The sequence below is a fragment of the Apostichopus japonicus genome, chromosome 11, assembly GCF_037975245.1.
Source record: "Apostichopus japonicus isolate 1M-3 chromosome 11, ASM3797524v1, whole genome shotgun sequence".
Taxonomy (NCBI): Eukaryota; Metazoa; Echinodermata; class Holothuroidea; order Aspidochirotida; family Stichopodidae; genus Apostichopus; species Apostichopus japonicus.
This window is the reverse complement of record NC_092571.1, coordinates 18,470,562-18,498,017: the sequence shown is the minus strand read 5'-3', so window position 1 is coordinate 18,498,017 and position 27,456 is coordinate 18,470,562. Positions and strand designations below refer to the sequence as shown.

Here is a 27,456-nt window from a genome sequence, read left to right as displayed (position 1 = left end):
TTGATAGTACTTGACACTTATGAAGGTTGGAAGTCAATTCAACAATTTGCCTTATACTTATAGCAAATGGTGGCCTTCTGCCTACTTTGACCTATGACCTTTATCCTCTGTTACCATGTTAAGTTTTTAACCACTTAATTTGAGAGAATTTGACATACCCATCACACATGTGATGCTTGCAAGTCAACTACATTTTAAAATATTTATTCCGATCTACAAATGCTCCTACTGCATGTCAGATTTTATATCCCTAGTATGCTTGCATCTAGCTGTTATGGTATTGAACGTTCATTAGAAATCAAAGATCAATGAACTACAACATCAGAAAAGATAACTGCAAAAGAAACAAAAATAATCAAAAGATTCATTTTTTCTTCATAATTTTATAGTAAATCAAATGACAGGAAATAACAAAATGATAGGCAAACTACACCTTTTGTGAAAGAAATAGTTATTCTGATCTACATTGTTCCTACTGCGTGTCAGATTTATATCCCTAGTATGCTTGCATAGCTGACAGGCTACTGAAGGTTCATTAGAAACAAACAGAACAGAATCAACAGTTCTTGAAATTATTATGCTAGTTTTGAATTTGGAAAGGTACTATTGTACATTCTAAAGGGTCAAAGAGATGAGTGGATGGGTGATTTGTATTCAGAAGTTCTGATACAACAGTTGTTAACCACTCTGAAATGTTTTGATATATATCAAGGACTCTCTCGTCAGTACTCATTCAGAAGATTTGCACACAAAAGGTCCTTACATCAAAAAAATATGTTGTAGTGCACAAGTAAGGTAACTGCTTGTTATTTCAAATTCAACATAACTCCTGGAAAGTTGTTTTCTTATTGTGGACACCATGGCTGTAGAAACTTATGAGTTTGGGCAATTCAGTATTACATAAACACTTGTTGATTGAGATGATATGGTGTTCTGATGCAGTTGTCCTATGAAATGAAACTTTCTTATGATTTACTGATTTCTTGTGTTCTATTCTTTCTTGTCCTTTGCTTCATCTTTATGATGCAAGAATACCAGGCTGAATATGAAGAGACCAAACATCATTGAAAAGGCACTCGCATAGTAAGGAAAGGCAGAGGGAATGAATCGCTCAAACTGAGTGTGCTCAAATGGTCGAACAGAAACCTGTTAGGAAGATAAATTGTACTGGTTAGGGAATGCATACATGGGATGAATGCAATGTGAAACTTAATCACCAGTGTATCTAAGGCTAGAAGGTACGATCTTCCCAAATTAGCGACCTAATATTAACGTGATAAAATGTTTTTTATTGTCTCTTTTTTACCACTACAGAGATTACAATGGCACTACCAGTACTTCAAGATGACAAATGTATTATGAATTGAGTAAAAAGCTGCATTACTTGCAAATGAATCTACTGTAAGTTAATGAAGTCATGACGAGCAAGATTTTGAACAGAAAAAAAAAAATCTATTCTGAACATTAATTTTAATTTCACATTGCTGCATTAATACATAGAAATGTATATTTAACAGATACCTTACTAATATCCTTACTTATATCCTCCTCACCATACTTATAACCTCCTCACCTTACTGATATCTTCATCCCCTTACTTATATCCTCTCACCTTACTAATATCTATCTATATCTTTCTCACCTTACTAATATCTATCAATATCCTCCTCACCTTACTAATACCTATCTAAATCCTCCTCACCGTACCAATATCCTTACTTATATCCTCCTCACCTTACTAATATCTATCTGTATCCTCCTCACCATACTTATATCCTCCTCACCTTACTAATATCTATATATAACCTCCTCACCTTACTAATATCTATCTATATCTTCCTCACCTTACTTGTATCCTCCTCACCTTACTAATATCAATCTATATCCTCCTCACCTTACTAATATCTATCTATATCTTTCTCACCTTACTAATATCTATCTAGATCCTCCTCACCTTACTAATATCTATCTATATCTTTCTCACCTTACTAATATCTATCTAGATCCTCCTCACCTTACTAATATCTATCTATATCTTTCTCACCTTACTAATATCTATCTAGATCCTCCTCACCTTACTAATATCAATCTATATCCTCCTCACCTTACTAATATCTATCTATATCTTTCTCACCTTACTAATATCTATCTAGATCCTCCTCACCTTACTAATATCTATCTATATCCTCCTCACCTTACTAATATCTATCTATATCCTCTCACCTTACTAATATCTATCTATATCTTCCTCAACTTACTAATATCTATCTACATCTTTCTCACCTTACTAATATCTATCTATATCCTCCTCACCTTACTTATATCCTCCTCACCTTACTAATATCTATCTAGATCCTCCTCACCTTACTAATATCTATCTATATCTTCCTCAACTTACTAATATCTATCTACATCTTTCTCACCTTACTAATATCTATCTATATCCTCCTCACCTTACTTATATCCTCCTCACCTTACTAATATCTATCTAGATCCTCCTCACCTTACTAATATCTATCTATATCCTCCTCACCTTACTAATATCCTTACTTATATCCTCCTCACCTTACTTATATCCTCCTCACCTTACTAATATCTATCTAGATCCTCCTCACCTTACTAATATCTATCTATATCCTCCTCACCTTACTAATATCTATCTATATCTTTCTCACCTTATTAATATCTATCTAGATCCTCCTCACCTTACTAATATCTGTCTATATCTTTCTCACCTTATTAATATCTATCTAGATCCTCCTCACCTTACTAATATCTATCTATATCCTCCTCACCTTATTAATATCTATATCTATCCTCCTCACCTAACTAATATCCTTACTTATATCCTCCTCACCTTACTAATATCTATCTAGATCCTCCTCACCTTACTAATATCTATCTATATCCTCCTCACCTTACTAATATCTATCTGTATCCTCCTCACATTACTAATATCCTCCTCACCTTACTATTATCTATCTAGATCCTCCTCACCTTACTAATATCTATCTAGATCCTCCTCACCTTACTAATATCCTTACTTATATCCTCCTCACCTTACTATTATCTATCTAGATCCTCCTCACCTTACTAATATCTATCTAGATCCTCCTCACCTTACTAATATCCTTACTTATATCCTACTCACCTTACTTATATCCTCCTCACCTTACTATTATCTATCTAGATCCTCCTCACCTTACTAATATCTATCTAGATCCTCCTCACCTTACTAATATCCTTACTTATATCCTCCTCACCTTACTTATATCCTCCTCACCTTACTAATATCTATCTAGATCCTCCTCACCTTACTAATATCTATCTAGATCCTCCTCACCTTACTAATATCTATCTAGATCCTCCTCACCTTACTAATATCCTTACTTGTAAATGTTAAGCACAACAGTTCATTACAAGAACAAGTCCAAATTCTTTCAAAATTTGGATCAAATTCTTTCTTACCTCTCCATCTGTGAAGTAGAGCTTCTTAGATGAAAAACAGTAGGATATTATTGTATTAAGTAAGGATAAAACAACAAGTTTATGACACCTTTCATTATGATTACTGAGCATTTCACGCAATTCCAACTACTGCTACTAAGACTATGTGATCAAGTTTCAATTTTGTCATTCTCAATATTCCTCCTCTTTTAATTTTACAGTATATGAATTTCTTGTCCTACCTGAGTAGTACTGTAGAGGTGGACGTATCCAATACGTCTGTAATCCACTTTAAATTGGTACACACCATAAACATCAGGTAACTTGAACTTGGCAGAAAATTTGCCACCTGAGAAAGAATAAAACAATACATGTTATTATACCATGCTATGTATTATTGTTCAAGTTACATAATTTATTACAAGAAAATGTTTCCCCCAATTTATTGTTGTTGTTGTTTTCAACTACTTTTCATCTACAATGGTGTATTGTCATGTGTCTGTAGTCATCTTTTCACTAGATTGGTTGTACATTTCAACAACTGTTGACATTTTAAGAAGACCTCTTCACTAATATTGCAGAAGAATGTCTAAACTTACCAGAGCCAGCCAGTGTTGTGCGCACAAAAGGATCAATACGGACAAATTCCATTTGGATGTCTTTAGCTGCAAATGGTGTCCACTTCCCATCCACCAGAATGTCAATCCAAATATTGTATACCTGTAACAATACAACATAGGGTTTTCACTACCACACAGTGAAACATGTAAGAGGCATTCATGCATGATCACGCCAACTAATGTACCTTTAGTGTGATCTTCTAAGTTTTTAACTTTCTTGTTACGGATGCAATTACATGCAAGATTGTGTCCATAGGCCTTAGTGTCAATTTGCCTAATAATAAGGAGTTTGGACTCAATTATACTAGAATATCAACCATGTTGTAGCTCCATTGACTTTTGCAAAGTGATTTATGCAAACGATCATCTTCAAACAACATGACATGTTGTCTGTGTGTAACAGGTAATAATCAGATTTGAGATACTGGTGCTTTTCACAACACTGTCCTCTTTCAAATGATTGTAGCTTGTCAGCAATCCCCATACAGTAAATACTTCCTCTGGAAGTAAACAATTTCAAAGACTTTGGTTTAGCTTCCTTTAAATGCCTGACCATTGCCTCATTTCCAACTTAAAAAAAATGCAAAAAAAAGGGAAAATAAATTTCACAGAATCCATTCCCCCATCTAATTGACATCAAACCTGGGCAGTTTGATCCTCAGGTATAACTTATCTATGGGCAATGCTTTGGTACACTCTGGTAAATTTTGACAATGTTTGACCTAAAGTAAACAAGCAAGATAACCTAAACTGTCAAAGACAGGGCCCAAAGAGAACTGAGAGGAATGTCAGTTTACTACAACCAATTTCATGGTTTCTCCTGTAACATTCTCAAGATTACCCCTGATCTATTTTTTCTGTATAGAATATTGTGCCACTTCACAGACTGAATTTTCAATCAAGTTTGCTGATATTAAACCTTAACACACTTCTAGGTGAAATATTCTTCCTTTGGGCTGCTAAAAGCTTCATATGACATTGACCTTTTATAACTGTGGCCTTTCTCTTTACCCACTATAAGCTGATAGTTGCAAACAACGTTTGTCTAAGTTAGATTCTCGTCAAATGAACAAGATTTGTTTGGAACACTGACACATTTCAGTTAATTACTTCCTGAAACAACCTTTGACCTCTTGACCTTGTACAACTTTTTGTGAACCATTACCACCAAATCACTTCCTTAAATTTTCATCCAGATGAGATTAAATCCCTAGGATGAGAAGATGTTAAAGGATTTCATACTTTGACCTGTCTTAACCCCAAATGACCTTCGGCCTACTTTCCATAAGAAAACATTAATGAAGCCCTAACATGGACAGCATTTATCAGGACCAAACAAATGCCCTGACAAAAAAGGCATTCAACTAATTTTGACAGGCAGACAGATAGATAGACACTTTGCTATTTCATTATCTCCATTGGCTATATGCCAATCCCAGCCACTCCCTAAAGTAACAGAGGATGCTGTCATAAGAGGGCATTTCTAGCTTTCTAACTGAAATCACTGAAAATTCCAGCGAGGGATTTCTGACAGACACTTCCGTGGAAAGTACCTGCACCTTGTGTGACATATTTGAACTAACATACAGTTCTTACCACTGATAAACCAGCACATTTTTGCAAAACATTGTTTCCCACCATTTGTTTGGCAACTTTACACACATCTGGTCGTCAACCAATCAGAAAGCTTCTTTGAGGTAATTTCAATCACGTCTGCTAAACTGAGTTTAAGCTTATAATATCAGTAAAATTGTATCCAATTCTCCTGAATAAACTGGTTTCATACCTTGCCCATTCTTTTATTGATTATTGAAGGCAAGATATTTTTAAACATATTTAACTAGCACATAGATTAAGATATGTTATGGTGCTATACAATTTTTTTTCAAGAACTGTAAACAGGATAGATCACACACATTAGGACTGAGAACCATATTGCTACGGCACTGTTAGGTCGATAAGACAATGCCCTTTGTAGAAACGCTGTAGATCCCCATTGAGATACAAATGCCTTAAACAGATCAGGAAACAGAAAGATCTGTAAACAGGATAGATCGCACACATTAGGACTGAGAACCATATTGCTACGGCACTGTTAGGTCGATAAGACAATGCTCTTTGTAGAAACGCTGTAGATCCCCATTGAGATAAAAATGCCTCAAACAGATCGGGAAACAGAAAGATCTGTAAACAGGATAGATCACACACATTAGGACTGAGAACCATATTGCTACGGCACTGTTAGGTCGATAAGACAATGCCCTTTGTAGAAACGCTGTAGATCCCCATTGAGATACAAATGCCACAAGCAGATCAATCTCATAATTGAAAATTCCCTGTACTGATGATTGTTTCAGGTGATGACATGCATATCAACATTTGTACTACATATGTCTATAAACAGTAGCTATGCAATTAGAGTAAACTATATCATACACGATGACATAAAAGTTACACTTTTATTAATTCTTACACCAAGTGGAACTTGGACTATATCAATGAGAATACTCATTCATCACACAGTATCCTTTTTTTCCTTCACATTTCTGAGTTTTGCAGTAGACCCTTAGATCTTCCATGATGGACAGTAAAATGATTATGTAATCCATAGGCAACAAACCAACCATTAATCTACAAATTTATGGAGCCAAAAGTAATTGCTTGTTGGGTTTCACTACCAGATATAAATAGCCACACCATAACTTAAATATCAGGAAAGATAAAGAGCAGAACCAAATCTCCACCCCCTCCCCCACTTGGTCAAGAATAAGTAGATGCTTACCACTTCATCCTCGATGGTGTAAGCTCTAGGTGGAGTGGTCTCCCCAGCCTTATGATGAGAGACACGACTGACCCTGAGTACTCCTTCCTCTTTGAATACCCAGCGAGACAGAGCAAGAGAGAGAGCCTGATTTCCTGACTTTTCAAATCTATCATTTACCGAGAAATAAAGAGCAAATGATGACAATACCAGAAGTTAGTTGCAATTGCCTGAAAGTACACCATGCTCAATAGCTACCTTTATTTCACATATAAATATTTTAAGTGTAGTCTTTCATCGCAATAACTCTACTAAACTCATGAACAATGATATTATATTTCTTACATTGTTCAAGTTTTGATTTGGGAAGATGATTTTCAAAAGTTTAACTGTACACTAAACACAAAGCACTCAAAGAAGATTGTGTTCCAACCAACACCAAATAAGGTGAAGTTGACAAACTCTAAAAAAAACAAGGGCCCAAGGAAGTATGCTTTCAGCATAAATTAATATTGAACATTAGCTGATAATCTTCATGCTCGGTAATTAATTGATAATAATCATGCATTTTGTCAGCACTAAGCTTTACATTAACTTGTTATCGATAATACACATAGTCTGATGTTATGTTAAGTCAATGTTATTTTGCACATGATTGAATAGTACCCAGATGGTTAGCCATGCCATTGTTTATTTGTGATCACTTGTTACAAGTCTGTCGTGAAGTATGCTTACAATTTTTCACCACTTTATTTTCTATGAACCCCAATTACATAGATTGGTTTGCTGTAACCCACTAACACTAGATATGGTGGTAGCCTAAGTTAGGCCATCCTACCTAGGCCTATATCACACAAACAATTAGCGATAGAAAATGGCAAGTAATGTAACGTTTTGCGAGTAGAATTTTAGCCTTGGTCGCCAGTTGGTGAGTTGTTTTAAAATCATTGTCCAGGCCTGATAGGTAGTTGCGATAAAGTAGGGGCTAGTATCATCTACAGTAGGCTAGGCGTTACTTGTCTAACATTTGGCTAATTATAATTAGACACATCTTACGGTAGTTTAGGATTTGTCTTTTGACCTTTATGGATATGAAATCTTCTGTCTTCCTAAATTTCCACTGTTGATGTTTGTATAGCATGATAAGGATACAGGTTACATCTTAGAAGCCAAATATAATTGTAACCGTTTAGATATCTGGGTACCCAAGGGGTAATACATGCCGGGTACCCAGGTCCGAAACTTGTACCCGGTGTAAACACTACATTTTTAATACACAATAACACACTTAATCAATTGCATAGTACTGTTTTTGTTTAAAGAGGTTATGAAATGGAAAATTTTATGTTTTTTTCTTTATCATCGTATTCTGTACACTCGTAGCTTTCCAATGATACCCAATTTGTGTCAAACGAAGCTTGCATCCTCGAGGAATAAACGATCAAAAATTCGAAAGTAATAAAAACTTTCTAAAAATTGTTGTTTATACGGTAATGCGGCGTGACATCAGTCGAGGAACTTCCGGGACGCTATGTTTACATTCTTAAACGTCTGAGAACACACAACATTACACTGTTGCAGTGCTCTTTAGTAATTGAGATTTGGAGTCTTGTTTTTACGTAAATTTATCTCGTAACTGTTAAATATGTCAAGCCGATGTGTGGTAGCAGGTTGCTCCACCACAAGTAAAGACGGATTTCACCTGCATGCTTTTCAAAAAGATGACAGAAATCGAAGAATTTGGACACGACTTGTTCAAACACTACACATATACAACGTTACAAGTGCCTGTGGGCCTATACTATTGCCAAATTACTTGTTATGACCATAGCCTAGGCCTCCTCGATACAGCAAATGACGATTTTTTTTATTGGTTACCTAATATTTTACACAAAACTTAAAGCCAGTTGGTTTTAGAACAATCAATACTAGATCTGCAAATTTTCTTTTGTGGTAAAACTGGCGTTGTGTTTTGATTTTACGTAACAGTTGAGAGATACAATTACAGGGCTAGCCTGTTATAAAACGTCTATTAGTTAGGTCTAGACCCCATGTTACCACTACTAGTCCTATAGGGTTGCACTTGCTCTGTACAGAATGTCACATTTTACTTGCACTCTAAGTAACAAAATTCTAGAAGCTTCACTACGAAGTTAAGTAGCAGGATCATCGACATTCAAGATAATTTAAATCATATTATGGTCTTAATAACGGTGGTTTTGTTTATGCACAACCGACCAGTTTCGGTTCAGGATAGTCCAACTGTTCTGCTTGGGGACTTCGTTCGGCAGGAACGCGTCTCGGCCATCGGGATCGTTTTACAATTCTTCTACAAGGGGCTCAATTGATAGGGCAAAACACCGATATCTTCATCACCTTTGAGAACTATTTCCTCATCTTCTTCTTCAAGAAAACCATTTTTGTCAAAGCTTGTCAAAGTTTCTGAGAGGTGAAGTCCCATTTCCTTGGAATCGGAAGATTCGGGAGAAGACATTTTCAATTGATGAGGAGAGTGTTGTGGTTACATGTAGTTAACTGTATGACGCCGTATCGGTAAAAAGCGGGGAGTCGGCTTTGGCTGAAATGGTTCCTTTGATAACGTCAGATGAACTGCGGTGGGCAGCTTTGAATTTTTTTTATTAGTGGCAGCTCGAGAGGTCTCTTGGGAATACTTTGACAGCGAATTTCTGGCATTTGAAGCCGTATTTACGGAAAGTTGTGCAAGGGTGGTGTTGTAGTAATGTAGATAAACCATTCCAAGACATGAAAACCCACCACTTCATAACCTCTTTAATACATGACACAAATGGATGAACCTTTCTCTATTGCATTATTTCTATATTTCATATTTACCTTTTCCTTAGGAAATAAAATGATCACAAATTTACAGAACTGTAAGATCTTACTTCTTGGAGCCAGCGGCAGCTTTCTGAACTGATGACTGGAAGAAAGCATCACTGAAGAGATCCACAGAGCCACTAAAGACAACACGGGCATTGTTTCTGGCTTGAAGAGCAGCCAAAAGAAGTGTGTTCTTGCCCACAGCTAATGGGTACTCAGTTATCTCCTCTGTGGGGTTATAGGAGTAAGCAGAAGAGGATGCATGCAGGACATCTAGGACTAGTGGGTTGTCTGTATCAGCTGTCATTCTGAACAAAAACAACACAAGCACTGTAGTTTAATAAAGGTTTCCATCAAGTGAAATAGTATGTCAACCCTTAATTCATATGAAAGATCAACATCAGAGACCTGATTGGGAAAGTAATCAATTTACTTGAGTAAATGAACATAATTTCAGTCAATTCCATAAATTCAAACAGAAAAGTTAGGCTTCCAGATGTAGTTCTTGTGGCAGGTAACTCAGTGGAAAGGGTCAAATGTTAGAAACCATGATAGTCTTGACAAGGTAGGTTTAGGTATTACTTCAGTACATAGTATCAAATGTTAGGTTTAGGCCATTTTTTAGCAAAGCATTCTACTCTAAGGCGACTCTATTTTTCCAAGAAATCCAGGGACATGATGTTAATGTTGAACAACCCCCCACCACCCCCACCTCTATCGAGAGAGGGTGCATTTGAAGAATTGTTAATCATTATAGGATATGGATATTTAGTATGTAAAGGATCAATGCAGTGACTTCTCAGGTTTGAGGGAGAATAGAACAAATTTATAGAACATTTTTGTTCACACTCTAACATCCTTTGAAATTACATTGTAAAAGTTTCTTCTTGGGAGTTGTTTGTGAATTCCTGTATTTTGGAGGGGAATAAATTTAAAATTCACAACAAAGTTTTATATTTACTATATGATCTTTGGCAGCCATCTGGAAACCCATCCTCATTCATTTCATGAAATAAAAACAATAGGCCTTCCAAGCAATTGTCATACATTTACTAAAATGATTGCAATAGACCTCCAAGCAATCCTCAAATATTCACTAAAATAATTGCAGTGGGCCTTCCAAGCAATCCTCAAATATTCACTAAACTAATTGCAGTAGGCCTTCCAAGCAATCCTCAAATATTCACTAATATGATTACAATAGACATTCCAAGGATTCCTCAAATATTCACTAAAATAATTGCAATAGACCATCCAAGCATTCCTCAAATATTCACTAAAATGATTGCAGTAGACCTTCCAAGGAATCCTCAAATATTCACTAACATGAATGCAATAGACCTTCCAAGCAATCCTCAAATATTCACTAAAATGATAGCAGTAGACCATCCAAGCATTCCTCAAATATTCACTAAAATAACTGCAGTAGACCTTCCAAGGAATCCTCAAATATTCACTAAAATGATAGCAGTAGACCATCCAAGCATTCCTCAAATATTCACTAAAATAATTGCAGTAGACCTTCCAAGGAATCCTCAAATATTCACTAAAATGATAGCAGTAGACCATCCAAGCATTCCTCAAATATTCACTAAAATGATTGCAGTAGACCTTCCAAGCAATCCTCAAATGTTCACTAACATGATTGCAATAGACATTCCAAGCAATCCTCAAATATTCACTAAAATAAGTTCAGTAGGTCTTCTAAGCATTCCTCTAATATTCACTAAAATAATTGCAATAGACCTTCCAAGCAATCCTCAAATATTCACTAAAATGATTGCAGTAGACCTTCCAAGGAATCCTCAAATATTCACTAAAACAAGTTCAGTAGGTCTTCTAAGCATTCCTCTAATATTCACTAAAATAATTGCAATAGACCTTCCAAGCAATCCTAAAATATTCACTAAAATGATTGCAGTAGGCCTTCTAAGCAATCCTCAAATATTCACTAAAATGATTGCAATAGACCTTCCAAGCAATCCTAAAATATTCACTAAAATGATTGCAGTAGGCCTTCTAAGCAATCCTCAAATATTCACTAAAATGATTGCAGTAGACCTTCCAAGCAATCCTCAAATGTTCACTAACATGATTGCAATAGACATTCCAAGCAATCCTCAAATATTCACTAAAATAAGTTCAGTAGGTCTTCTAAGCATTCCTCTAATATTCACTAAAATAATTGCAATAGACCTTCCAAGCAATCCTCAAATATTCACTAAAATGATTGCAGTAGACCTTCCAAGGAATCCTCAAATATTCACTAAAACAAGTTCAGTAGGTCTTCTAAGCATTCCTCTAATATTCACTAAAATAATTGCAATAGACCTTCCAAGCAATCCTAAAATATTCACTAAAATGATTGCAGTAGGCCTTCTAAGCAATCCTCAAATATTCACTAAAATGATTGCAGTAGGCCTTCCAAGCAATCCTCAAATATTCACTAAAATGATTGCAGTAGGCCTTCCAAGCAATCCTCAAATATTCACTAAAATGATTGCAGTAGGCCTTCCAAGCAATCCTCAAATATTCACTAAAATGATTGCAGTGGGCCTTCCAAGCAATCCTCAAATATTCACTAAAATGATTGCAGTAGGCCTTCTGAACAACCCTTACACATAATTTAACAATATGATTACAGTTAATATTCTCACATATTTTGCAGAGATGTGAAGTAATAACAAAAATGTGTTTGAACAAAGGTCTTACCCAACACCTTTGAAGAGTACAGGGGTGTCTCTCTTTTTACCAACCATGATATCAGATGTAATGAGATTCTCTGGATCAGCAACAACCAAAGTATGCTGAGAATTGAAAGAAGAAGAGAGTAGTTTATATGTTAGTGAGGGAGGGGGTAGGAGGGGTAGGAGTGGGGTAGGGCATTGCCAAAAACAGTTAAGAAAACCATCAAAATATGTACCATGATAAATATTTGGCACCAAGCCTGAGTCATGTTTGTATGTGGTTATTTGAGTGGTTGGATGTAGGTTGTTATGTACATGAGCTGTCAAATACCTTTGAATGGAATCCTACAGTTAGCAGATTGGTTCCAGTTATCACTTTGTTACACGCTATATACTCACATCCTATGCAGATTGACAGTGCTTCCATTCACGCTGCTTGGATAGAAGCTTACATAACAAATCCCCTATGTGTCACAATTGCTGTACTACAAGAAAGGTTACAATCATACCAACATTGTAATGGCAGGGTTCTGCTTTTGGAGCTCCCCTGTAATAGTAGGTCTATTACTATCAGCCCAGCACTAATAATCAAATCAAATCTGATGGCCCATTGTCGTCTGCTGACTGTACCTATGGATATTGCACAGTAAACTCACTGCCGGTGTTAGTGATAGTGTCAGAAATTGTGGAGGAATCAAACCAATCAAAGATACACCACAGTCTACTAGCCAATGTCAGCACAACGTCTTTCTTAATACTTAATGTATAACTGATAGGCTTACCGTTGCTGATGCGGAATACAGTGCTGTATTCAAGAAATGCACGCTTCAAGGAACAGTAAACGTCATTCTCCATAAAAAGTAATGTTTCATGTCTTGGTTTACACCTATTTTCATCTAATAAAATCTTAAACCATTATGCTATTGTTTACGACTCGACAGTAACAATAAAGCTTAGCACAGTATAAAGTGTTCTATACTAAGTACGTATCAATGACCATTATGTCAAGTCACTGAATCCCTGGACATCTTGACCTGCACACAGCAGTTTGTTATACCAACCTAAAGTAGCATGCCCTTACGTCAGACTGTTATGCTGTACAACCTAGTGTTGTTCAATGTTTAGCCTAATTATCGCCATTCTTGTTATTTTATTTGCACATTTACATTGTTTTTAGACTTTTAACTATAATAAATCTAACAAAAATCGGGTATCCCTTCAAGACAATTGTTGTTCATTTCTCTTAAAAGTTTCTACTAACTTGTAACATTCTGAGAATTAATGTTTATCAAGTGCATTGAACAGGGTCAACCAATGGTCTACCATGTGTTTATTGCAGGATAATGCACTCACAGGGGTATAACCTTATTGCTGGATGCACTCAGCCTGCAGCCAAATTATTAATTCAAACGGAAGTGCAGGGTAGCCATTGATATAAGATATATTGAAAGACTGAATAAGGCAAGGTAAACAACCCCTATCAGATATGATGTGTTTCCAACTAATCTTACACAGGGTAGTTGTTTAACATGAACACTTACGTAACCTTCATCTTTAACATCGTAGTTAAGATGATCTATGACTGCAGTCTCTTCTTCATCATACTCTATACCACATTCACTGGCCACTTCTCGAATAGGTTCACCTGGAAAACAAGAAACAAGAAACAATTATTGTGTCTGACCTGGAAATTAATTAACAATTGAAATCAGGCACATTATTGCACAAATTGGTAAGAAATCAGCAACCACTAGAAATTTGGTAAGCTTCTGCTTTATACACTAATGATGGCAAACGGAAGCGATCCCAGCAAATTTAAAAATGGCAGGTTGTGGACCTGGAGTGGTTGAAGCTGATTCAAATTTACACTTTAAATGGTGAGTGCTGAGGCTATACAATAGGTCTATAATTAGGCATTATTCCAAGGTTGTATTTCTGATATCTACTTTTAGTTTTTGTGGGGATTGATAAAAGGGAAGTGTGCATTTGTGCACCCTACCTTGTATCTGTGCCTGTCTTGAATCAACAATTGTTGTTAAATTTAGAATTAAATTCTCAAAGTTTATACCATGCATAAACTTCAATAATTTATGCCATTGTACAGGAGCACCCTGAACTGCAAGGGAATCTTGCAGTGTTATTGTACAACCAATAGCTTGTGTTTAAATAACTTGTGTTTAAATAACTTGTGTATTAAAGCATGCTGCTGTTGAAGCAACAATATAATCTGTCTGCTGAAGAGGCTCTAGGCCTTCTTTGGTTAAGTAGATTTATCTCAGCAGACAGTTTGTCTATTCCATTTTAAGGGAGATATTATATACCAATTATGAAATTCATGGATACTATGGTTGTTGAATTATTAGCTTATTAGGTACCAAATTCCTCTGGAACTTAAGTCAACCCAAAAAAGCTAGGCTTCTTATATGTAATATGAAACATGCATGTATGTGAACTACGCATGTATGTAGTGTTCGACCGATAATCGATAAATAATCTGCATCGGCAAAATCCATTGCGCTACCTATTATTTGCAACCGATTATTACGTTCAACATAAAAGGATTGTATTTTTCCGCGCTTTGATTCACCACAACCACAGCGGGTAAACAATGTAGATCATTCAATTCAACGCTATTCAAAGCCGGGAGGGTGCGCTAATCTACATTGTAATTGTATCGCAAGTTCTTCACGCGAGATTGTACTAATGCTCTTCGATGTACTATCCAGTTTTGGCAGTTAACATCATACAGTACGTACTGTATACCCGCGATAAGCTTACGGGGACGACGTAATTAAGTTTCTTCCCTTCGCTTCTTGCATCTAACAAAACCTCCTGTTACCATGTTTAACGATTGATAAGAAAGATTAATTGACTCAACTAAATATAAAAGCCAAATCCCTATACATTTGAACCACTTTGGCCGTTTCACCGTACTGTAGGTGAAAACTGAAAAAGTGAAAACAATAATATTAGCCTTGGTTCATTGTGAGTTCTACGTACATTAGGCTAGTCTGGCTGAAGAATGGTTGAGCTTCATAACTGTTCAGTTTGACAATGCGCCCAAGATATTAAAACTGGCATAAAATGATGAAATCAAGGCACCAAATACTCCTAAAATCCCTAAACATGTTTGGCATCAGTCCTCAGTAGTGCTACTGCATTACAGTATGTTGTGATGAGGCAAACATTCTTACGCATATTTTTGCGAATAAGCCGAAGCAACTTTTTTCCCTGACCGCATGTACCATAGGTGCTAACAGTAACTAAACTCCTTACCTCAGCCGACTAAAAGCAAGTCTGATTTCCAGCGACACGCGCGACAAAGCCAATGGGACTTAAGTGTGTGATTTCTCCCACATGTAGTTAAGTCAATGGAGAAGCGCCATTGACTTACTGTGTATAATCGTTTGAAACGACAATTAATCGGAAGTTTTACCTCGCAGATGGTAATCATTGAAAACTTGAAGCAAACGTTCGGGATTGTTTGATTTTTCAAAATAAAATAAAACTGTTAGCAAACTGCTTATCCCCTAAAGAGCCTGTGTAAGATCCTGCTAGGATCAGAAAGTCAGGCCAACTTACTTTTACACATTATTTTTCATATCAGATTATATATTTCGATATCAGCTAAGGAAATAACTAATATTTTATTTACGAACGATATACTTTTCACTTTATTTACGTTGGACTTGCAACACAGATAATGGTTTTAATAGCAGTTGTAACAGCTGTCCCTAAATTTTGTTTTCCATTTCGTAGCCAATGGCTACTATTTTCCCCTCAATGTGTAGTCTGTACAGCACTGTCATTAACTGTGTTGTGGCAGGATTGCAATATTGCGACTCCTCGTTATAATCGTACAGCAACCCATGTATGTTTTACAGTGTTTTTTACTTGCTCCATTATTCTTTACAGTGAAACGTTAAGTCGTTCATTTACATCTTTGATTGTATTGGCCAAAAGTTGGTAATCATGCATAACACTAAATCATACATTTAGGCCAGTTCCACGAAAAATGATGACATAATCGGTAATCGGCATCGGGCGATTGTCACAGGAATTAATCGGTAATCGGTAATACCGATTATCCTATAATCGGTCGAACACTACATGTATGTGAAACATGACTTTAATGACACTCTTTTCCTTCCGATAAATACTGTAGATTGTATTTACAAAATTATACATTTTGAAAATTACTGACTCCATATGACATTGAACTTCTCACAACAGCACACATAACAATATTTAATATGAAGCATTCCCATCTTAGGTACATACTGCATAGATTGCACAAGATGTTCTTGTTGGCATATTGATGTATAACTTTTGCCGCTGATGACATAGAAAGAGCAGTACCAGGAATTAGGGAAGAACGAATACGCTTGGGCACGAACTAATTCAACAAAACGATGCCTGATATGCATCTTACCTATGGATGAGCTTCCAGCAATTAAAACATTTCCGCCTCCATCTATAAAATCTGTTAAAGCATCAGTGTCTAGGTCACCACCAAAGTCTGGAAGAAATCAAGAAAAAACAAAATCAAACGTTAGAAGGCTCTTCACTGCCGGATGGTTACATTATTTAGAGGCAAAAAGAGTAACAAATTGTACAAGTTTGACAAATAGACAGTAAGACATGCTAATTCATATAGTAAACATGTCAAGAAAAGTGAACAAATGCATAGAAGACTCTTGGCTCCTCAGGTAACCCCATTTGAAAGCAAAGTTCCACCTAAAACTAAATGCATCAAAGGAAACTTAAAGACTGTCTGTGGCTAGTTTGTTCAACCTTGGTCCACTGACACACTCTAAAAGATAACCAAACACACTTCCTGTAGGCTATAATACCTAACCTAATTATGGGAACTACTGTATAGTACATCATAACAAATATGCTTCACTGCATTGAAATAGTCCATCTGGGAAAAAGGAAAGTTAACCCACAGTTTACTGTTTAAGCTGTTTTTTAGTAATAACCTGTATTTAGGTCATTTCAACAATTAAAGACTACCTTAACTACATGATCATTTATATAAACATATAAAGATGGAAATTTGTATCCCTTATTAACACTTTCTCATTAAAAAACAAGTAAAGTGCACTGACAAGTCACTGTGTTAGTCATATGTTGATTAACATCTAAAATCTTAATTCACAATGGGCATTTGAGCATCATTTTTTTGACAAGGTTTTCTGGCAGTCTTTTCTCACTCCCCTTATGTTAGCCCTGATAGGATCCACGGTCACTCACTACTGACCGAGAAATGTTACTAGAGACAAATAGTTTGCATTCCAGGGATGCAAGTCTCCCACAAAAAATTGCGTCCCGTAAAAAATATTGCATCCTGATGGTACGTATGTAAATGTAAAGATCGTATCACTGTCTAAACTTCGAGAATGTTTCACATAATATATAGGGCAGATACCATTGCCCTAGCTTTGCTTTTTACATCGGCGGCCTGCCTTACCCCTCTCTTTGTCAACCAACTCTCACAGCCCTGACCTTCTTTCAAACTGCCCTCGTTCTTCCCTACTCACCAAACCCATAGTGGCTCCATGATTTGACCTTGCAGCGATTTCACCAATGACCTACTCTTCATAAATCCCCATATCGACAATATGAATATCTCTTGCTAAATTTCATGCAGTTCATTACTGCAGGTTCATAGACCTGTTCAAATTTCAGAATTTCAACTGCACATTCACAAATCTTCAAATCCTGGGAAGAAATATTCATACCGGCATACCTACAGTACAACACATAGTCAATACTTGAGTTATCTTGGAAGATTCATTTCTTGCATAGCCTGTAAGCGATCTTCTTGGTCTAAAAATTTGTAAGAATGCTGAGCAAGGCTTGTGTACTTTCCGTTTATCCCACAATCCCTTTCGCAAATGGAAACTCCAAACTGGATATGGGTTATGAATGAACTTGCTTGCCAGGTTTAGCAAACTAGTTCAGTGAGTGTAATAGTGTATCATTATTGCCTACGTACTTCAATTGTGCCCTTTTTGTTGCTTACGAAGCACAGACTACATCCAACCATGGAGCTACTGATCCAACATTTACCCTGGCTGCTTTGCAGTATTTGCAAACAACCAACTCCACAAAAATTATAGTACTGTATATAAGTAACTTTTTATGCAATGTTGATTAAAAACTCAAGCACTAATGGCTACTTTTGATGAAGTACAGTATATAGTTTACACTCACAAAAAATTTAACCGCAACACATGCAACGAAATATTTACTGGGGTTTCAATGCACATTTGACAGTAGCAACTCTCAATGCGGAGAGAGCAAACATACTGTGAGATGAAATCCTTTTCAGTATCAGAGATGTTAACTTCCCACACAATTCAGAAGTTGTCTCAACTCATAACATTTTGTGATCAATACAATGATTAAAATATTGCGTGATATTCTTAGAAACGATTCAACTACAACTTCCTACAATGAGCGCTTCTTGTCAAAATATGAGTCAACAAGGCCTAACGTTATATTTGAGTGCACACATATGATATCAGATAGCCTATAGCACAAACACCTCTACACAGGGGACAGTAACATTACAAGTTGTAGCATTTAAACAACATATTTTGTGTTCATTGAGCACTACAGGTGCAAGAATTTTTACAGACAATGGGTAAGGGACTATAAGATCACAGATATTTGGAGAAAAAAACATCACTGGCTATATTAAGCATGACAATCACTTTAATAGAAATGTTGTTATGCCTCTACCAAAGCAACTTGCATTGATTGTTACAATTTTATTAGTTTTCAAACAATCATCTGTAGGATTGGAAGAAATTTTAATTCTTTCAAGTAAAAGTTGTGGTTTTTTGCAAAGAAAGATGTTGATCTCCATTCTAGAAAGACAGATGAAACAGTTTGATGGAGTGTCTGTCTCATTGAATGTCATATAAACAAACTTATATTTACCTTCTACCGATGGACAAAATAAGATGAGATGCTCAAACAAATATTCTCCATAGCTTTTTAATCTTAAGTTTGGATCATCTGCTGTTTTGAAAGAAAGGTCAAATCCTCTATCTGTAGAGAAAGGTATATAGAATATTAGATTGACTAGCACTCTTATAGAGAATATCGAAGATAAAAGTGAAAGCCTTGGCATAAAACAGGTTTAACTTGAGCAATCATTTGAAGACGCAGATCAGAGTAGAAATATCCACAATTAAGTATACATACATTTTACATGATACTGTGTTGTCTTTGTTGAAATTTTACTCATAGTAATAGTCAATATCAGCTGGTACCATAATGCACAATGATCGGCCTAGAATTAACCTAAACAAGCAGAACAAGAGCCTAGACCAGGGTTGTCCAACCTTTTGCAGAGGAGGGCCACATGGAATGATTATGATGAAGGAGGGGCCGCATGAACCCTACGCTCGATTTTTCGATTTTTTGTCCGAAGCCTAAGGCAACAAAATGTGAGCACTGCGCGCCGAGCGCACTGATTTATTTTCCTTCCTGATAAAACAGAAGGAATAAAGTTTAGCCACCCCCCCCCTCCACTGAGAGAGTGTCACACAAACTGACCAGTATGCAGGTTTTTGGACTCAGAAGGTTAGAATGATTGATTATATAGCTTCAAATTGTTATCAATAAATCTGCTCACTACAATTTCGCACCGTAGAGCATCTCTGGCGGGCCCGACACAACCCTGCGGCGGGCCGGACTGTGGCCCGCGGGCCGTAGGTTGGACAACCCTGGCCTAGACTATGGTGTAGATTATTAGGCTCCTCACATATGGATTGAAATAAGGAGTGCTGCTTTTAATACTGTGTTAATAATGTCCTTTGCATATGTCATATATGCGGGAATTTTCCATGTTATTTTAAAGTCTAATACTGGAATTTAACCAGAAATAATTTGAGTTATATAGTATTTTATACTTTGATGGGAAGTCAGTTTTAGAAAATTAAAATATCTTGCACATTTTCTTCGTCCTTTTCCAATTTAAAAGGTTGTTGATCAATTGCCTTGGCTAGCCCAATGCTGTAATACTTAATAGAGATTGTAGACTGTAGGTACTGTACCTTCCAAGCCATGACAGTGGCACTATTGTTTGAGACTAAAAAGGTACAGTAATCATGTTAATGACTTTGTCACATGCTACTTTGCTAAATAATGTTGTAGTTAGGTACGTCTTAAATTGAGTATCACCAAGAAAAATCATTTCTCCCAGAGCATTATGCAGTGGCATTTTAATACATATACGTAACATTATTTCCTGAAGGCAATTTTCAAATTTGAATGGATACTGTAAACTAAAGTGTTAGACACAAGTGCATGATCAATCTATGATGCATAAAAATGCTTTTGCGATTGGCGCAATAGTAACAGACTTTTCATCAAGCAATAAACATACATCACTCACCGTTTGAAGGACTTACAGCTTATTGAAAACTTCCATACAAAGTTTTGTGAGAATATGCCTAAATTATCTAACAGTTCATCCACTTACATGGTTTACATTGAACTAGCCTTACCACAGGCAGTTGGAACACTTATACAGTATTTATATATAAAAGAAAAGGCAAGAAGCTTGCCGGTGACTTTGATCTCTACTACATCATCACAATGTTTGGTGCTCAGATTTAGCCAAGTGGTGATGGCCATACATGTCTGCTTTTCTAATCAGGAAACTTGCAATGAGTCTATTCATTTGCTTTGCATATCCTTTATAAGCACTGTGTGTCATATGTTGGAAGTCCCTATGGAGCCTGTCATATTCTGGGCCTATGAACAAATATGGGAATGATCTGTGACAGTATGATGGTATCTAACTAGGCCTAGGCTTCAACAAATATTTTGCAAATACTCCGCCGTTTGGCTCCGCGACTAAAATCTGCTCGCAAAAACGCAAACTTCACTCGCCACTATGATTGCTGTTCAAGTCTGCTCAGTACAGATCTACAACATCAATACTTTCTGTTACAAACTAATGCTAGGTAATTGCACAGTGGAGAATCACCAAAGTGATGAACAAAATATAACATATTGCAGAATCATAAGCAGCTAGGCCTACTGTAGTGTCTCAAACAATTACAAAGAACATCAGCAAGAATACCTACGAAGGTAGCTTGGCTTCTGTAACATTTGTGCTCTCTAGTACTAGGCATATATACTATACAGTAGCTAGGTGTGCGTGATCCTAAGCCTATACAGTAGTTCCATGCAACATTGAGCTGCTACTCAATTAGCTGGACTTCATACTTTTTCCCAATTATTTATCTTGTCTATTTAGCTGCAGAAATGGTATGCATAGAACATCACTATAAATCCATCCCACTGCCTACATCAAAGCAATCTTTTGCGCAAGAAAATCTAAAGTTGAGAAAGCATCTACCTTCCATTCGCAACTGGTGTTGAGGGAAAATCTTTGCACAAAAACATGACACCAATGAAAGCAAAATTGTCTCAAAATTTCTTAAATTGTTGTACATTTTGCAAATTAAGAAATCATTTTTGGCCACCTTAAGTATATTGGTGTTCGGACACAAAACGTTTTTTTCTTCACGTTTTTGTGTTACTGAAACTGATAGGAATCCTACCATTGTTAGTGTATGGCACAGTGAAGCCTAACCAACTCTGTAGTTTATAAAAATGTTTTACCAAAATGACAGATAATATTGTAATGTGGATTTGATTTACTACATATTGACTCTAAAGGGGTATAACTTATGAATTTTAATATCACAAACTTGGAATATAGTGGTTACAACTTGTTAAAGTATCGTATATTATAGTAATTTAATGCTCTTATATATATTAAATTTCAGATAGGGATGTCCACATGTTTATTGTTAGTAGTCTATAGTACTATACTCTACTGTGTAAGGGTTGCCTGGGCATAACCAAGCCATCATGATATCGATTTTCAAATAAACTTTTATAACTGGTTGAGAAATTCATATATAAACACATCATTTATATTAAATTGCCTTTAAAACACATAACATACTTCACAAGCTCAAACTGTTCCATGTAATAACATTAAATATATGACTTTACGTGATGTTTTCACTGTATGTTCATAAATTATGCTCTGTGAAGTTTGTGAACAACCTCCACACATGAAGCCTTCCCGTATATAATGCACGTGCAGATAGTGAACCATTTTACAGTTAATTCCCAGTGAAATTGGTCTTTGCCAAATATCAGTTTACAACTAAAATTTGCTTCAAGTTCGCCAAGGTACTACTTTCATCATTCTGTGACATGTTTGTATTGATAGCCTTGCTAATACTGGGGTTTGACTAGCCCACGAGTCACTCGCCAAAGCTAAATTTCTACTAGGCAATACCTGCCTCGGTTAGGGTAAATTTGTGATTGTTATGGTACTAATGCTTTTGCTCACTGATTTTGTTCTATTCATCATCTATGTGATTTCATAGCTGGTTTGATCAGATTCCACCAGAAACTGAAAGAATTATGCCTATGCTAGGCCTATTGGCCGAGCCTAGACTAATCACAGTTAGCCTAAAGTAGTAAAGACTTAAGTTCTATATGATTTAAGCAGGCTAGCAAAAAAAGCTAGTGTCCAATACAGTACATAAAAACATTCTACATCCAGGAAAATGTAAATATTTGAATTTGGGGGAGCTTCCCCACCCATTCTCCCCTTCGCAGTGATGCAATGTGGTAGCCAACGTCACACTATTGAGCACAAGCCTAACTCAACAATAATAATGTTAGGCTGCTGCGAGTACAAATTAGCTTACCATGAAACTTTACATACACAATTTACACCATTTACAACGCATACCTTGTAAGGACCTGAAGAATATAGAATGAGATTCTCTCATTGCCATTGAATCTAACAAGACAAGCGTCTTGCCTCCAGCCTCAGCTGAATTAATTAATGCAAAAGCTGCCAGGAAAATTATGGCAATGTAGGCCGCCATCTTGTCTTTTGCGGAAAGAAAGATTTACCGGTGTGACTTTGTGAAAAAGGGTTATAGATGTGATTAGTCTTTGTATTGATGAAAAGCTTCTTATTTTTCTTTTCTCACTCCATTAGATGTTGAATAATAAATATTTGTAAATCATTCATCAGAAAGCTCATTGTTCTTTCAAAATTGGAAAAATCAACAGTTTAAGAACGAACTAACTTATATAGGCGTAGTTGTATTGCGCAAATAACAACCAATCACAGACAGCCAACGTGGATATTGCAATTTTCAGCGTTTCAATGTCGTCTGCTAGGAAGCTGCCTCATTCCACAGAAATGTGTCTCATTTGCATTAGCATGGTATTTTTCAATCATTGATTGATTTCCCTAGCACGTTTCATGCATAGGTGACTACATGGGTAGTGGTGGAGAAAGTAGCAGTGGAAACCAAAGGAGTTAAAAAGAGCAAGAATATCTCAAAATGCCACATCCTCCGGGGATTAGCTCCATGGACCGCCACTGGGCCTTTCAAATACATCCCAATGAAACTGATTGTTTCTCTCAAATGTATTTCTGTGCTTAAATTAAGCATCTAAAAAGTGTTAATTTGACATTTTCGCGAACTCAACCCTCTAGGGCTCTGAGATATGATATTCCACACAGTAAATAAGAGTACTTTATCTTTCTGACATGTGTATATTATCTTCTTCAAAATCTCTAGCAGAGGTCAAGAAATATCTGAAAATATTGCACCCTGGCCTTAAATGAATATGACCTACACCGAATTGTGTTAAAAACTTTGGCTACCCCACCATGCATTCATGAGCTCTGTTGGTGTTCAGGTTCTGCCTTTTTGAGATTTTCATATTTTGCCCTCTGCTGACCCCAAATGACCTTAGACCTCCACCCGAAACAGTAGGATTCTTGTACTACTTCTTGGAAAGCCACATGTCAAATATGAGAACTGTAGAAATGATATATCTTGAGGTACCATGTATACAAGCTAGGGTGTCGCACACATACGCACACACGTACACACAAACTTACTTTATATTGTATTAGCTACAACCGATGACATTTCCCTTAATTTTAACCCTTTGTCTGAACAACCGATGACTATTGTTCTCTGCTGTTCGTAAACTGGTGACAGGAATTTCTTTTGTCCTATGTCACCAGTTATGATGCCCATAGACACGTACACGCACACTTACACGCACACAAACTAACACGCCAACTTGACTATATACAGGCGCGTATCCAGGATTTTCTAACCCGGGGGGGCGCGAATTACTATCTAAGCGGAGCGCCACCATCGGTTGGCGCGCAGCGTACAAGAAAATTTCTTGTTTTGAAACCCCCCCAGATCACCGGAAACGGCACTTCTCGGGCTTGAAATGACCAACCAGATGTACACTTTTTGCCTGAGAACCAGGTATTTCCTAATAGTTTTTTTTCCATCCATAACCTTTTTGAAGTTTGTCAACCCGGCACACATCATGTTCGACCTGATTGCATCTCCTGTGGGTCTTTGCTTTTGTAGGTGATTCTACGTCGCGGCCCACAATACCCGTCAGCCCCACTTTTCAAGGTTTTAAGCCCCATATTTGTTCAGAATTTGAAAATTCACATTTCTCGTGAATAAACTCACTTGAAAACATACCCATAATGTTGTACAAAATTTCATCTATGGACAACCAATATAGAAAAACTTCCTTCAACCCCTAACAGACCGGTCAAAATTGCACGAGTAGAGGGAAGTGTGATGCAGAATGTTGGTCAGAAATTTTCGAAAATTCAGACACAGTTAATGTATTGGTGTACAAACATTAAAACCTCTTATAACGGCTATTATAAAACTTGGTTGAAGGAAATGAAAAAATAGCAGATATTTCCTTCAACCGAACACTACACACATAGGCGTAGGAGGCGCGGCGGCAGTGGCGGAGCTAGGGGTATTGGTCAGTAGTGGCGAAAATGGTCTGTAGGAGCGCTTTCGACACTATCTAAGCGGAGCGCCACCACTGGTTGGCGCGTAGCGTACAGAAAATTTTTGAATAAAGATACTCCCTAGATCGCCGGAAATGACCCTTTCCGGGCCTGGCTAATTTGCAGATAAACGAAGAATAAATAGGTGTCATCGCCAAATTACAGCAACAAAATGTGAGAAATGTCAATAAGTAGATGAGAGCGCAATAAAAAAGTTAATAATCTAGAATAAGTAAAAAGTGGTAAAGAGCTGAAAAAGGCGCCAGCAGTCCATTTGAGTCCATCAGGGGGGGGGGGAGCATCCACCCCCCGACCGTATGGACGCTCCGCCACTGCGCGGCGGGGGTGCAGCCCCTAATTCGCCATTACTAATGTAAAAGAGAGTTTTGACATAATTGGACCTCCATGCTTTTTATACATCTACATGAGACATGTCGTTGTTTACATTAGCATCCCGCGAAATACTGCGCAATTTGAACGGACCGTACGGTACATGATGGCATGCGATGTAATGTTGGATGCTTGCTTATATGATATTGACATGAACACGTTTTCATGCTCACTGATATGATGTGATATCTGCTGTTTGCGTTACAAATTCGAACAGGCGCGTAGCGAGGAATTTGCCAAGGGAGGGGCGAAGCCTGTAGGCAAATTATCTAAGCGTAGCGCCACCATAGGTTGGCACGAAGCGTACAAGAAAATTTTGGCCGAAAATGCCTCCCAGATCGCTGGAAATGGCACTACCCAAGACCATTTGTTAGCGCGAAGCGTACAAGCAAATTTTGGCCGAAAAATGTCTCCCAGATCGCTGGAAATGACACTTCCCAGGCCTTGTAAGTTGCCTCTAAGCACTTTCTATTTTGAAATTACTTAGCGATATCATTTAAAAAAATGCTGAATGGGGGGGGGGGGCGGTCGCCCCCATCCCAAAATGCGTCATGTTCCCCGACGACACGGTCGAGTTCGAGACCAGTCACAGTTGGTTTCATAGCACAATTCTACACACGCGTTATGATAGACCATATATAGTACATATATAGATCATTAGTGAGAGAGGAAAATGGAAACGTCAAAAAATGGAGTTGTCGGTGTAAGGGGTAGGGTGAGTCACACTTTTACGAAATCATTGATCCGTCACTGGCTACCCTTCAGCGCTGTAATGATGTCACTGTTCCTCTTTCTCTCCCCGGTGTCTTCGCCGTTTTTCTTTTACTCCCTCCTTTTCTCCTTTTTCTCTTTTTCTTCTTTTTCTTTTCCCTTCCTTCCTCTCCTCCTCCTCTTTTTTCCCCTCTTTTTTCCTTTTTTCTTCTCTTTTTTTTCTCTCCTCTTTTTCTTACCCGGGGGGCGCGCGCCCCCAACGCCCCCCCCCTGGATACGCACCTGATATAGGTTACTTGCCTGAATATATGCCAAGTAACCAAACAGCGAATGATTAAAGGTACAACCATACAACCATGGGAGTGGAACACAGACCTTTACTGACATCGACCGCACACTGTAATACTGTTAAAAACGACAACAATGAGATGAAAACACCACTGAGTTTAGTGGCCAAAGAGTTAAAGGGTTTAGGTATTTTACAATGCCTAACACTTGTGGTAGGATAAATTTCGATACCTCATTGTTGTAATTTTCCTGCATTCACATTCCCATCATTGTCCTGCATTAATTATTCCTTAAGTCATATTACCGTCTTTGTCCTGCATTAATGATCACTTAAGTCACATTCCCGTCATTGTCCTGCATTAATTATTCCTTAAGTCACATTCCCATCATTGTCCTGCATTAAGTATTCCTTAAGTCACATATTAAGTCTCATATTCAGACGATATTTCCCTTACTAGTAACTCAATCACCGCTGTGTCGTGTATTATCCTACATACGGGCTTGCGCTGTCAATCATTTCATTCGTGTATGATCAGATGGAAGCTGTAATTAATGCTAGTTTACATAGCATGCTGAACCATCTCAAAAAGCTATTGTTAGACAGGACACCACTTAATTAAAAGAAGCATTCTCCTGAATTAATTAGCTTTTGTCTGATATTTGAAAATAAAACAGAATGGTTATTAGCAATGTGGTCAAACAGTTGTGAGAACCTTAAAGTAACAATATGTAACGATACATATATATATTGTGTACAATGCACTAATATAAATGGATACTGATTGATGTTAGATC

At 37.0% G+C, this 27,456-nt stretch overlaps 1 protein-coding gene across 1 annotated transcript; it reads right to left on the bottom strand.

Moving 5' to 3' along the window:
* Positions 1-363: 363 nt before the first annotated feature.
* Positions 364-23,325, bottom strand: LOC139975677 (dolichyl-diphosphooligosaccharide--protein glycosyltransferase 48 kDa subunit-like). Its single transcript, XM_071983785.1, has 10 exons — positions 23,161-23,325; positions 19,308-19,418; positions 16,789-16,875; positions 13,898-14,001; positions 12,382-12,476; positions 9,735-9,977; positions 6,850-6,997; positions 4,047-4,167; positions 3,690-3,796; positions 364-1,146 (listed from the first exon to the last, which is right to left on the bottom strand). The coding sequence occupies exons 1-10, from the start codon at positions 23,297-23,299 to the stop codon at positions 991-993; spliced, it is 1,311 nt and encodes a 436-aa protein (XP_071839886.1). The 5' UTR covers positions 23,300-23,325; the 3' UTR covers positions 364-990.
* Between the last annotated feature and the right edge of the window lie 4,131 nt (positions 23,326-27,456).

What these genes read in the sequence shown, in the direction of transcription:
- LOC139975677 (XM_071983785.1), bottom strand. Translation starts at nt 23,299, where the DNA reads ATGGCGGCCTACATTGCCATAATTTTCCTGGCAGCTTTTGCATTAATT. An exon ending in ATGTTAAAGATGAAGGTTAC is followed by an intron (nt 12,477 to 13,897) that starts GTAAGTGTTCAT and finishes TTCAATTCTCAG; the next exon opens with CATACTTTGGTTGTTGCTGA. An exon ending in GTACTCTTCAAAGGTGTTGG is followed by an intron (nt 9,978 to 12,381) that starts GTAAGACCTTTG and finishes GTTTTTGTTCAG; the next exon opens with AATGACAGCTGATACAGACA.